General features: G+C 40.4%; 1 protein-coding gene across 2 annotated transcripts in view; it reads right to left on the reverse strand.

Annotated features, from left to right (window-relative positions):
• Nucleotides 1-12811, reverse strand: part of DOCK3 (dedicator of cytokinesis 3) — a 185570-nt gene that overhangs the window by 99085 nt on the left and 73674 nt on the right. For both annotated transcript variants that reach the window (XM_059856243.1, XM_059856242.1), the window contains exons 8-9: nucleotides 10143-10184; nucleotides 8200-8354 (exon numbers count right to left, since the gene is read on the reverse strand). In XM_059856243.1, coding sequence (XP_059712226.1) covers nucleotides 8200-8354; nucleotides 10143-10184 — 197 coding nt within the window. The remainder of the gene's footprint in view (nucleotides 1-8199; nucleotides 8355-10142; nucleotides 10185-12811) is intronic.

Genomic DNA, 12811 nt, shown 5'->3' on the forward strand with positions numbered 1-12811 from the left:
TCAAGGGAAAACCACCACAATGTTAAAGTGTTATTGAGGCTTGCAGGGGAAAGGGAACTAAGCACCAATTACATTCTCCTTGGCTTCTCATGACTCTGCCACACTTGAATATTTGACACCATCATGAGGATTTTTCTGTTATTTCCATCATGAAAGGTACATATTTTCATTCCTGAAAGGAATTCTGTCAACTAGAAAAGTCTTCTATGAAAAAAAAAAGAAATAAAGAAAAGAGAGAGAGAGAGAGAGAGACTTCAGTCATCTAGTGCAATTCCCCAGTGATGGTGATTTTAACTTATGGAAGGCAAGGCAGACTGACCTGCCAGGTGGCAGGTGAGGGAAGCTTTGCAGGGAAGACTTCTAATTTTGGATTACAGGTATTTTGTAGAATGAGGATTTTTTCACCATCTCTACCCTGGGAGAAGCTAATGGTTCTGAGGTCTGGTACAGCAGCTGTCACATTGAATTCCTGCTCTACAAGAGCTTTGCACATGACAATTTCTGTCAGGAGCACAGACCTGGCTTTTGAGGGGGAATTTCCCCACAGAAAGAGCTGAAGCACAACAAGAGGATTCCATCCACTGAGCTGCCCTACAGAAGAAAATTACTTGGAAGTGCTTTCTCTGAGCTCACTTACACAATTAAACAACAAAGATTTCCCCGCTGCCCCTCACATGAGCAGAATTTCTTCCAGCCGGGTGTGTTTACAACACATTGTCAGTTCCTCCTGAGCAGGAAAAGGGAAGAAGTTCCAATGCTTGCAACTCATTGACTTCTTCCTGTTCACAGTTAAAAAAATCAAAATAACCCTGTAGAAAACTCTGTATCCTTGCCTATTTGTACATCATACTTGATCCCCAACAAAAAAAAAAAAAAAAAAAAAAAAAAAAAAAAAACACAAAAAAACCCCCAAAACAAAACAAAAAAAAAACCACCACCAAAAAAAACCAAAAAAAAACCACTTGTGGCAGAAGGAGGATGGTGGTGGTGAGAGGTTCAAAATAAGACGGATACTTGTAAAAGCTCCTGCTTTGGTATAGCTACATATTAATAATCCCATAGGAACTAGGAAAAATAGTAATTTTATAGAAAAGAATTAACATATTTAATAACACTTTCATCTCTTAGAGCAACTCTCATAGATAAATCCAGACAGTAGCAGTTTCTTTTGCAAACACTATTAACAAGACAGAGAATAAACAGGAAAACCAAGCAAATGCAGATTCCAGAGAGAAATCCAGGGAATGAAAGTCAGCTGAAGTGACCTAATAAAGAAAATGAAAAGGCATCACCCCTCCTATGTCCTTTTCTAAAAATCTACCCACCAAAAAACCTTATAAAATACTCCACAGGTTTTGTCTTCAGTGATGACAAAACTTGTGTTTTTCAGAAGTTCTATATTCTACCAGAAAGGCTCTTTGACCCAGCTGTCTGTCTGCAGCAGACTTCAGAGACACACAGATTTTCCATGGTCACTGCAGTGACCAGCACAAGGCCATTGCTGTGGGTAGCAATATTTCCTAATGCTTGTTTAGCTTTTGAGGAAGTTCACCTTGAGCAGGGTGAAAAGCTCATGCTGCTCCCATTAATATTGCTATGAATTATCTATTGCACAAAACTCAGAAAAATAATTCCCTTGAAATATTAAAGCCACAACAAACTGAAGTACAGGAGGAGCTGATGGAGGATTAGCTATTTCAATAGATCAGACTGCTAAAAGACAGGTAAAAATATAAAGATGGGTTTTTTCATGACTAAGCAGAAGAAAAAACTCATTAGTTGGTAAGGTTAATCCCTAAGAAAATTTTCTGAATATTAAAGAAATAATTCTAAGTGATACAAAGTTATTTTTTCCCAACAGCCAAATCATTATACTGACAGTGAATGAGATAACTTTTCTATTTTAAAATAGCTATGCTATTAAAAACATAACAAAAGGAAAATTTAGCGCACATTGCACAATAAAAGTAAAATATAATTTTCTACTTCCTTGCATAGCAACTGGCAATAAAGGAACATGATAATATTTTAAAGCAATTAACTGGGGTAAATGCCCACACATTGTCCCAGCACTCCCAGAGCCATTACTTGAGAAAAACAATTCAGAAAAAGGAGCTTCAGGTCAGTCCCACATCCTGGGAGAGAATGCAGTCAGGCTGACACAGTTTTTACTGCGGATCCTTCCACATTCATTAACAACTTCTCTTTCAGCTATTCAACTTCAGCCATATTTATCTACCCAGTGACCCTTCTTTCCTCTTTCTGACCTTATGAATGCCAGTCTTACTCTTTTTTATTCCACCTGCCCCCCCCCTCCACTCCCAGTTGCCAAACCTCCATCTGCCCAAGCAGATTCTGGTGTTCAGAACATGTACAAGTTCTACAGCCCCGGCTTGGGCAGGCAGGGCTGCTCTGTATAGGTGTTCCTGCATTAAGGATGCTGATCCTGCTCATCAGAGCTTTGAGGGGACTCAAACCACTTCTCGACAGGACCTGTGGGAAATTTGCCATTGCATTTCACATGTTGGCTCAGTGTTTGAAATGAAAGCTCCTGAGAGTGGATATCGTCTGCAATTAGCAAGTGCTACAGGAAAATTATTCAAGATGGCATGTGTAAGCACAATGTAATTTTAGCTACACTGTTCCTGCTAACATTTTTTTAGCAGCTGATATACAATCCTATTGACAGTTAAAAAGGAATAATAAAAAAAAAAAAAAAGACTAAATGATGATGAGAACCATGGAGCTAACGGCCATCAACAAATACAAACAGAGATGAGGGATTCCTGTCAAATTTGTCAAGGTAACCTTCAGCAGCTTGGTACAGATTTGTATTCTGACGTCTGAACCAGGAATACCGTGTCTCAGAAACTCCTACTACAGAAAGAGTGAAAATCAAATTCCCTACAAATTCATCATTTCTAAATCCAGTGTTTCCAAGTGGTGCATTTCATTCTACTCTACCTAAACACTGGCACAAATATTTTCTTTTTCCAGCCTCCCCAGGCTTGCAGTACTGGGGCTTCTACAGAACCAGGTTATACAAATGAGTAGCAACTTGAGAAAACTTCTAACACTCACACACTGGTTAAACCAAACCCAGGTTGGTCATGCCCCAGAAGTTTATTTATTTACAAGGACACATTTAAATTGATAACTGTGATCTCTAATATTTCTATCCCTTTAGTATCTTGAACTATTTACACATTTGTCTGCTGATTTTTATCACAGAAAATAATTTGGTTGGAAAATGACCCAGAGAGGACCCAGAAAAAGATCCAGAGAAGAGTTACAAATAGGAAATCATTATATCCATTACCTCTGCAGTTGCCACCAAACCCCACCGCAGAGCAGTACTAACAGCCAAACACTGCCACTGAACATTTGACTCAGCCTTGAAAAATAGGGGCAGATGATCTTATGTCAGATGACTTTTGAGCAGCTGAATCCAACTATCCTGCTGTAGACCCAGGGCGTTTTTTCAGTCCATAATTATGTTTCCAAACCATGTTTCTCTCCCGAGAACTGCTTTGTCAATGGTGCTAAATCCTTAAGACAAGACTTGGGACAGACTGTACTGCTACATTCTCCCCATCATCCACCCACAAGCTGAGAACATTTCCACAAAAAACATCTTTCTGTATCACCTATTAGCAAGAGCTTTAAAGAGCAAGCTTATATTTTTTCTCATTTTGGCTACTGCTTTTAAATTTTAACACTGAAATAGACGTTTCCCAACCAAACTCCTAGCCCGTGTTGCAGTGTTAACAATCCTGTCTCACCTCAAAGACATGGCAGATATTTAAAACAGACACTGCAGAGAACACCTGGTCTCTCAACAAAGGGTTTGAACACTTTGTGTATGAGAAATGCCCACATGGACTTCCTCAGTCACTGCCATCAGCACCAGCACAGGCACTCAGCACTTCTCCCAAACCCTCAGTCACGACGAGGTCGTTGCTATAATGGGAATGGCAAAGGCTCAGTCAGGAGGAGGAGGCAGGTGGAGGAGTTACCAGCAGAAATATGCACAACACCATCTCCCATGCATAATTACTGCTTAGGCCCCCAGATCTTCAAATTCAATCACATCAGAGTTTCTCTTTTGTTCTATTCACTCTCCATAATTAAGGATATTTCTAGATGACAAGAAAATTTTAAATCCCAGCGGTGTGTAAAATAGGGTAACTGGTTGAAGATGCAGGCAGAATGAAAAACATTCACATGTTTAAACATAAACTTTATAAAGAAAAAATAAAATAGAAGTTTATTTATCCTTTTCCATACTCAAAAGGCTGAGAGAACTGGGATTGCTCAGCCTGGAAAAGAGAAGGCTCAGAGTAACCTAATTGCCCCTTCCAGAACTTGAAGGAAGCCTACAGGAAAGATGGAGAGAGACTCTTTACAAGGGCTGGAGTGAGAGGACAAGGGGGAATGGCTTTACACAGAGTGGGTTTAGATGGGACATCAGGAATAAATTCTCCCCTGTGGGGGTGGGGAGGCCCTGGCACAGGCTGCCCAGAGAAACCCTGGATCCCTGGGAGTGTCCAAGGCCAGGCTGGACAGGGCTTGGAGCAGCCTGGGAGAGTGGAAGGTGTCCCTGCCCATGGAAGGAGGTGGAACAAGATGGTTTTTTAGGCCCATTCCAACCCAAACCATTCTGGGATTCTATGACAGTTAGAATGGACTTAACAAGCTTATTTTCAGAAAAAATCCCAATATCATACTTCTGAATGTATCATTTTTCTAAGTTATGCATAATTCCATGCATTTCCTAGATAAATAAGAGTTTTTATATAGGTATCTAAACTTCACTCTTTTACTGAATTTAAATTATTTTCACTATCAAAATCATGCTAAAAATGTCAAGAAATGTAAATATATCTCTTATTTGTTGCATCTTTCTAGCACAAATAACACTCTGCATGCCTTTGTCCACCATCTCCAGCTCCTTTATACTACCAAGTTTAATACTTCTCTTCTGTTGAGGCAGGAGGTGCATTCCCATATAACAGAACAAAATTAGATGGCTTTGATGTGATTTGTGCTTGACAAATCTATGTTGGCTTTTACTTACCATCTTGTTAGCTTCTTAGTGCTAACAAGTGTTTATTTGTTCCACAACTTTTCACATTTATCATCGGATTGTAGCTGACCTTCTTAGGGAGATTGAGGAAAAACAGCCATTAAATACTCCAGCTATCTTGGAAACATCTGCTCATGACTTAATGTCCCCTTTAATCTGTTCAGCTATTTCTTCATTTTGTAAAAAAAAAAAAAAAAAAGGTTTTTTGCTGGTAAAGCTTTATAGAATTATTCTTCTGGGGTTTTTTTGTCCTTGAAGCCCTTTGGTAGTTGCATTTTTTCTACAAGTTTCTGTCTCTTCCCATCCCTGTTTGTGCAATTTCATTTGTTCTGTTTTATACTGCCTTTCCAACCACAGAACATGATACAGACTTTCTAATGTCCCCATATATTTAATTTTTTCCTTCATACTCAAACAATTTGCTTCTGTGCTCTTCAACAGTATCATTCAGAAACAGACAACTCTCAAATGTCTTTTCTTCATATCAGTTTACCTATCTCTATTTGATCTTTCCTGGCACCTTCCTTCCTGAGTTCACCATCTTTACAATAACATTTTCTTTGCTGTTACTCTCAACTTGAACACTCCATGATCATTCATCCCAAGGTATATCTCACAATGGGGTATAATCATTGGTTGTAATCCAAACTAGATCAATTATCACATCATTTTCGGGTAACTTCCACTCAGCAAACAAACTGAGGTATTAAAGATGAGTCACAAAGTTGCTAGACTAGTGTCTTTTGTATGCAAGAAAAAAAGAAATCCCAAATACTTTAAAACAGACAAATAAGCTTTAATCCCTTTTCAAATCTGAGCCTTCAAGTTCTATTTACTTAGAAGTATTACTTTCTATATTTCTGTCAGATTAAAAGTGAAGTAACTTTTTCCTTGTGTTTACCTCTAGGTGTGACCCCTCTGCTGGCAGTGTTGTTATCCCTGCTGTCCATAGCTCCCCACTGTCACCCTTTGTCTGCTCCTCCTTTGCTGACAACCATTAAACACAGGAACATTTTTGTATTCAGAACCTAGGAACCATCTCAAATGGTATTTCAGCTGCTGCTCCAACCTTCTGATTGCTAATCCACACCTGGTGCATGCTGTTGCTTCAGCCCTTGAAAAACACTGGAACTTTCAGCAATTCTTCACTTAACCTCCCTGGGAAATAACTCCTGGCACCAGCAGGTTCAGGGAGGTTTGTAATCCAGCACATGTCCAAGGCAGTAACACTGAAAGCCACTCAGCCTCCAGCATGAGCTGCTTGGGTAAAAAATTTATCAACCTCCAAACCATTTCAGAAGTCAATTTGTCCCTTTCATTTAGAGTGCAGTGTGCAGAAGCCTTGCTCGGGTTTTTTACCTTAATGTACTATTTCCTGAGAGGAGAGAAGATGTTTTAAAGTAGATATAAAAACATCATTCTAAATTTGTAGCAATGTGTTTGTCTATTTTCTGGTTTCTTCTTCAAAACAGAGCTCAGCCTCATTACACATTTCTTCCCCAGCACTCTTTGGGATGTAAGAAAATGTAAAAATGATGCTGTTTTCACTACAGCAGACCGCTTACTACAAAGAGCTAAGTAATAACAACTGTTTGCACAAAAAAGCATTACTATATATATTTAAATTTGCCTGGACCACTCTTTGTGCTTTTTCTCATTATAACTATTATTTTCTTTTTTTTTTTTTATCACTGGCAAACCCCTTTCCTTAAGGCTCTCCACTCAGTGTTTACATACAAACTTCAGCCCAAGACAATTCACCTCCTTTCATAGCAATTTCTGCTGGCAGCAGCTTGTCCACCTGTCCCTTCATCTTCCTGGCAGCTTTTCTCATCTCAATTATTTAATATTTTACTGCTTTTCTGTAGGAACTAGTTTGGTGTATTTTTTCTGTTTGGTTTTCCATTTTCACCTTTCCCTCCTAACAGCTATTTTCTGGTAATTCTCTCAAGAGAGGAATCATAGGCACATCCTAAACTCCATCCACTGAAGTGTCCAAAGAGCTGCAGAGATGGGAAGGGTCTGGAGGAGGAGCCTTAAGAGGAGCAGCTGAGGGCCCCTGGTTTGTTCAGCCTGGAGGAGACTGAGGGCAGACCTCACTGGAGCCTCCAGCATCCTCCTGAGGGGCAGGGGAGGGGAGGGTACCAAACTCTGCTCTCTGTGCCCAGGGACAGCAGGGAGGGGCTGGAGCTGTGTCAAGGGAGGTTTAAGCTGGATATCAGGAATACCATCAAGTCATCAGAGCTTTCTAATATAGAACAATTTTCGGTGGGATGTACTCTGAAGAGATACAAAACTGTTCTCACTCCGAGCTTTCTTCCTAAGAAAGGAAGGAACATTCTGTGGCTCTTCCCTCACTTTGAAACAAATCTAAATCTAATTGCTGAAAGCTAGGAGAGTTTTGACTATGGCAGCAAGTGACTGTCAGGAAATGCTTTTACCAAAACTCAGAACACAGCACAAATATGGTGTTCTTCAGATCAGACCAAGCTGCATTTGCTAAACTCCCAAGACACAAAAGAAATGCTGCAATGCTCTTCTACATATCCTGATGTATTCAAAACACATGCTTGTAAGAGGAAAAGCCAGCCCATCCCATGTTTGTTGATACTGGTACCAATTAGTTCAATAAACTGAGAGCACAGACATAGGGATGAATGTTAAGAGTTTTTGTTGAGAGCAATACAGTGAGGAGAAAAAGCTATTTTGTGACAGGCCTGGAAGGCAAAGAGTGGAGGAAAGTTCCAGAGGCACACAGCAGTCCCTTCCTAAACCAGCCCCACAGCCTGGCCCTGTCATCATTTGTGCTTCTTAACCAACAGGAGGAGGTTCCCAAGGAGGAAGCTATGAGACAACAAGACCTTCTTGGAGGCAAAGTCAGAAAACAAAAAATTCAACCATTCTGTGCCTTTAACGCTTCACTAAATTTCCTATGCAAAGAGCAGTACTTCTGATATTCCCATGTAAGAACTGCAGGGCCAGCAACTCATGATGTCCCAGCTCTGTCCTTCCAGCTGGGCCACAAGAACACACCTCGTGTTTATCTCCAGCGTAGCTGCTCTGCTCACAACTCTTTTCCTAGGAAGCTTTTTAGCTCTTTGACAAATTCCTACCTGATCTGTTTGCCTTCCCGGACATCGTACAAGGAAAAAAAGACATCAGTGTCCTCTCCAATGGTGTTGTAGGTGAAGCTCTTCAGGCTGAGGAAGAAGTGATGAGGCACTGGCATCCGACAGGCTTCCCCGTGCCGCTGACGGATGGTGTCCACCTGAGCCAAACCAGGGAAAACCATTGGCACTTCCTCACACAGAAAGGACACCTGAACAGACCAACTTGAGCATTTTAACAGAGATCCTGCTCTCCTCTCACCCTCAAGTAAAAGTTTAATCTCAAATATATTCTGCCTCAGAGATAGGGGCTAGATTAAGGTTTCTGCCTCTATTTTTAACACTTCTAATTTGAATAGATTGATGAAATTGTGATAACCAAGTAGATACAAAACAAATGGTTTATGCATTGGAAATCTGATTTTATCGAGTAAACCAAGTCAATCCTATTTCTCAACTTTTGCTTTGATTCTGGTACTGAAAATGAATTATAAGACAGTACTGGAGTGGGTCCTGATGATTTCCATTTAAAGCAGATGGACTTAAAGCATTGTTAGTAACATTTGTTACATTATTTCTTTTAAGCAGCTGCAATTAAATTCTAAAGGTCATTTCTGGAGCCAGTAAGATGAGGGCAGCGACTGTCCCCCTGTACTGGGCACTGCTGAGGCCACACATCAAATGATGGGGTTTAGGCCCCTCACTCCAAGGAAGAACTGAGGTGATGGAGCCTCTCCAGGGAAGGGAAGGGAGCCGGGGAAGGGTCTGGAGCACAAGTCAGATGAGGAGCAGGTGAGGGAGCAGAGAGAGCTCAGCCTGGAGAAAAGGAGGCTCAGGAGTGACCTTATTGCCCTGTGCAGCTCCCTGAGAGGAGGCTGTAGCCAGATGAGGGTGAGTCTTTTCTCTCAAGGAACAAGTAGTGTAGTGTCAGGGAGGTTCAGACTGGATATTAGGGAAAAATTCTACACTGAAAAGGTTGTCAAGCACTGGAACAGGCTGCCCAGGGAAGCGGTGGAGTCACCATCCTTGGAGGGATTTAACAGATGTGTAGATGTGGTGCTTAGGGACAGAGTTTAGTGGTGGTCTTGGCAGTGCTGGGATAACAGTTGGACTTAATCCTAAGGGCATTTTCCTCTCAAAAACAATCCATGACTTAGAACAAGGCTTAACAGGCCAGTTTGTCCTGCAGGTATAAAAAAACTTATCAAGGGTTGATAACATGAGCAACCAATCAAGCCAAATAGTAGAAGGGTTTACAGTTTGGCTCATCATATCAAGACCTATTTACAGCAGTGAATGCTGGGGTGGCCAAAGGAAAAAACAATGTAAGCAAAGGTAGGCTTTCAGTTTTTACAACTCTTTACATCCATTCATGCTGATCTTAATAAACAAATTGCATGAATATCCTAAGTTCCCTATGCTCACCTCCTCTGAATGCATAGACAGGTACAGTCTAACCAAAAAAATCTTACATTTCCAGACTTACAATTCAGATTTGTACTCGTTTAAAAGGAATTTTGTTCTGGACTTAAAATTAAACCCAAGGAAATCCCCATTCTTTAAAGACAGGTATCTGTGGAAGCACAGATCTCTGTAAAGATCAAAGCCAGATTCCATGACCAGGACAGGATTATACTAGTACAGAAAGGATGTGTGAAACAGAAGGCACTAAGCCACATGTTAACAGGTAGACAGAAGAGTGAGTCACAGGGGCAGAGTGAGGCTTTCGATCTCTCTACACAATTGTATCTCTTAAGAACAACAGTTACAAGCTCAGGAAAAGACACCTAAATAGAATTTGAAGAAGGACCTTCGTGACTTAAATACTTGGGAATCTTCCAAGGAAGTGTTCTGTGGGTAAGGACTTGCCCAGTAATCTCCATCATACCTTTACCTACATTACCAAGAACTTAAAGACAATAAAAAATTCAATCATGGATGGTATTTACCTGTGATGTGCTCTGCTGGACACTGTGTCTACTTGACAAATGCTGTGGAGATACAAAAGAGTAACATTTAAACCTTTTTGAAAGTAAGAAACATTTACATTATATTTATATAGCATTAGAACAGTAATTCTAAAATATTACTATCAAAATGATCACCAACTTTTCATGCCTTTTTTCACAAGACCACTTATTTTCCTAAAGGCTTTTCCCAGTTAAGCTGTTTCTTTACCTATCTATTTGAATTTACAGGGAGTATTTACCTTAGCTTTTAAAGTAAAAGGCTGTCACAAGTTAGACAGAATTTAAAAAAGAAATGCTATTACAGTGTTAGAAAATTTTATTATTCTGTATAATCTCTGTCTTCTTCTGCTAAATGGGAAGATACCTCACCACTAATCCTCATCTCCTGGTATGTTGTCTGTGGAAAGGTGCATTTGTTAAAAACACAGGCATCTAGAAAGAAAGATGGATTTTAGAGGTTGTTAAGTCTTTTTGCTCTAATAAAAAAATGAAATCCTGAAAATTGGTTAAAGACTCTTCCACAATTTTAGCTGCCCAATACGTGTAAATAAGAATCAGTATGAAGAACTACATGTCTGAAAACTCAGAGGATGAAGCTGTATTTAAAGCCTTTTATGCTAGAAGGAGATGTTATAATCAGAAAATGGACTGCAAGACTCAGTGAAGCCATTTAATCTCCAAAGGGAGATTTGAATACTAATCTAAATTGAAAAGGTTTCAGAGAGCTTTAAAAAAAAACATCATTAATGATTCTGCCATGCCTTTCCCTGCACATCATCTTAATATTAGCATTTTAAACCAAAATATTAACATTGACACTGCCACGCATTATTAATATTCTCTTCATTCTCCCCACCTCTCTCCTTCTATTACAAACCCAACATCTCATTCTGATCAAACATTAACACTCTATATCAGAATTAGCAGATCTAGCAGACAAATACGAAGCTTCAAAGGAGGTGAAAGCAAAAGATTGCCCACAAAATGTATCTGGCAATACTCTTAAACTACAAGGGTGTCTTTTACACAGAACACAAACAGGACTTTTAACCACAAAAGGAGAGATACTCTTCATTATGAGAACACACCAAGGAGGTGCTGGGGTACTGAGGGAGCTGCCAGAAGTGCTCACTGAGCCCCTTGCAATCCCTCACCAGCAGTGGGCCCAGCTGGCCAAGGATGCCCCTGGATTTGACACTGCTGATGCCACATCTCAAATCCTGTGTTCAGTTTTGGGCTCCTCACTACTGGATCAGGGAAAATTTTGTCACCCAAAGCATTGTAAAGCTTTAGAACAGGCTGCCCAGGGCAGTTCCCACCCCTGGAGGGATTTAGAAGACCTGCAGCTGTGCCACCTGGGGACAGGAGTTGGTGGGGCCGTGGCAGTGCTGGAGAATGGTTGAGCTCAACGATCTTAAAGGTCTCCTCCAATCTTAACAATTCTGTGATTCTAAATGGCATGTTTTGACATCTGTTTACATTCACAGTTATAAAAATGTCCTCATTCACACTCTCAGTAGAAAAATAATGATCTTCAGTTCCATTGTTTGTGTAACTACTGCATCATCTTCTGAATGTTAAAAGCCTTCAAGTTGGCTGAGTTGCCTATTCATCTTTTTGTCACCTGCAACCACTCAGAATCAGCTGGCATAGAAAAGACCAGTTATTTAAGCTACTGAAGGTGTCCTGACTTTTTTTTGAATAAATTAATCTCTAAATCCAAGTCAGAAAGTGAGACACTCAGGCAACACAAATATGAGAAGTGGTCTGAAGAGATTAATCAGCAAACACTGATGCTTACAGAGTGCACACTGAGGTAAATCTATGACAATAAGTGGTAAAAACCTCAGGTTTTAAATTTTTCCACAACCAAAAGATTAGATTTGACTAACTCTCTGCTTTCATGCTTCAGGACCACATTATAACAATACAATCACTGACTGAGTTAATTTATGTGCCCTTGCCTCTGGCCAGGCAAAGTGCCCAGAGGGTACATGCCATTTTTGAGTACTTGGATGGGAGGGTGACTGAAAATAACCAACATGGATTTATCAGGGGTACATTATGCTGGATCAAGTGATTCCCCTGAGGTAAAATAACCAAAGCAGTAGATGAGGGAAGATTAGTGGCTGCTGTGTCCTCCCCAGTTCAGCAAGGCCCTCAGCATGGTCTCCCACAGCATTCCTGTACCCAAGCTATAAACTTACACCTTCATGGACACGCCCATTATTTGATAAAATAAACCTAACAAACAGTAGGATTTTCAGGCTCCAAAGGCAGTGGCTGATGATGTGTATTTTTCAGGGCTCTGTCCTGAGACTTATGTGGTCTTAAAGTCCCAGATGATCCTAAACTGGAGGCAGCAGACTGGCAGGGTCCTACTAAAGCAAGTCAAACAGAAATCAGGGGAGCACTTAGGCAGCAGGGACATTTAACAATTTACTGTTTCTGCTACCAGAAATGGAGCTAGTAGACTGAGAATAACATTAATTCATTTTTCCTCAGCACTGAGTAAACTACAGCTGAAATACTGCATTCAGCAAAGGCCAGTGAAGCAGCACAAGGTGTTTGAGGAAGATGCAGGGAATGCAGGATTTTGAGTCTGGAGAAGAGAAGGTCTGTAGGTGACCTGTGGCAGCCTTCCTGTA

Source organism: Haemorhous mexicanus, chromosome 11 (assembly GCF_027477595.1).
Source record: "Haemorhous mexicanus isolate bHaeMex1 chromosome 11, bHaeMex1.pri, whole genome shotgun sequence".
NCBI classification, from domain to species: Eukaryota; Metazoa; Chordata; class Aves; order Passeriformes; family Fringillidae; genus Haemorhous; species Haemorhous mexicanus.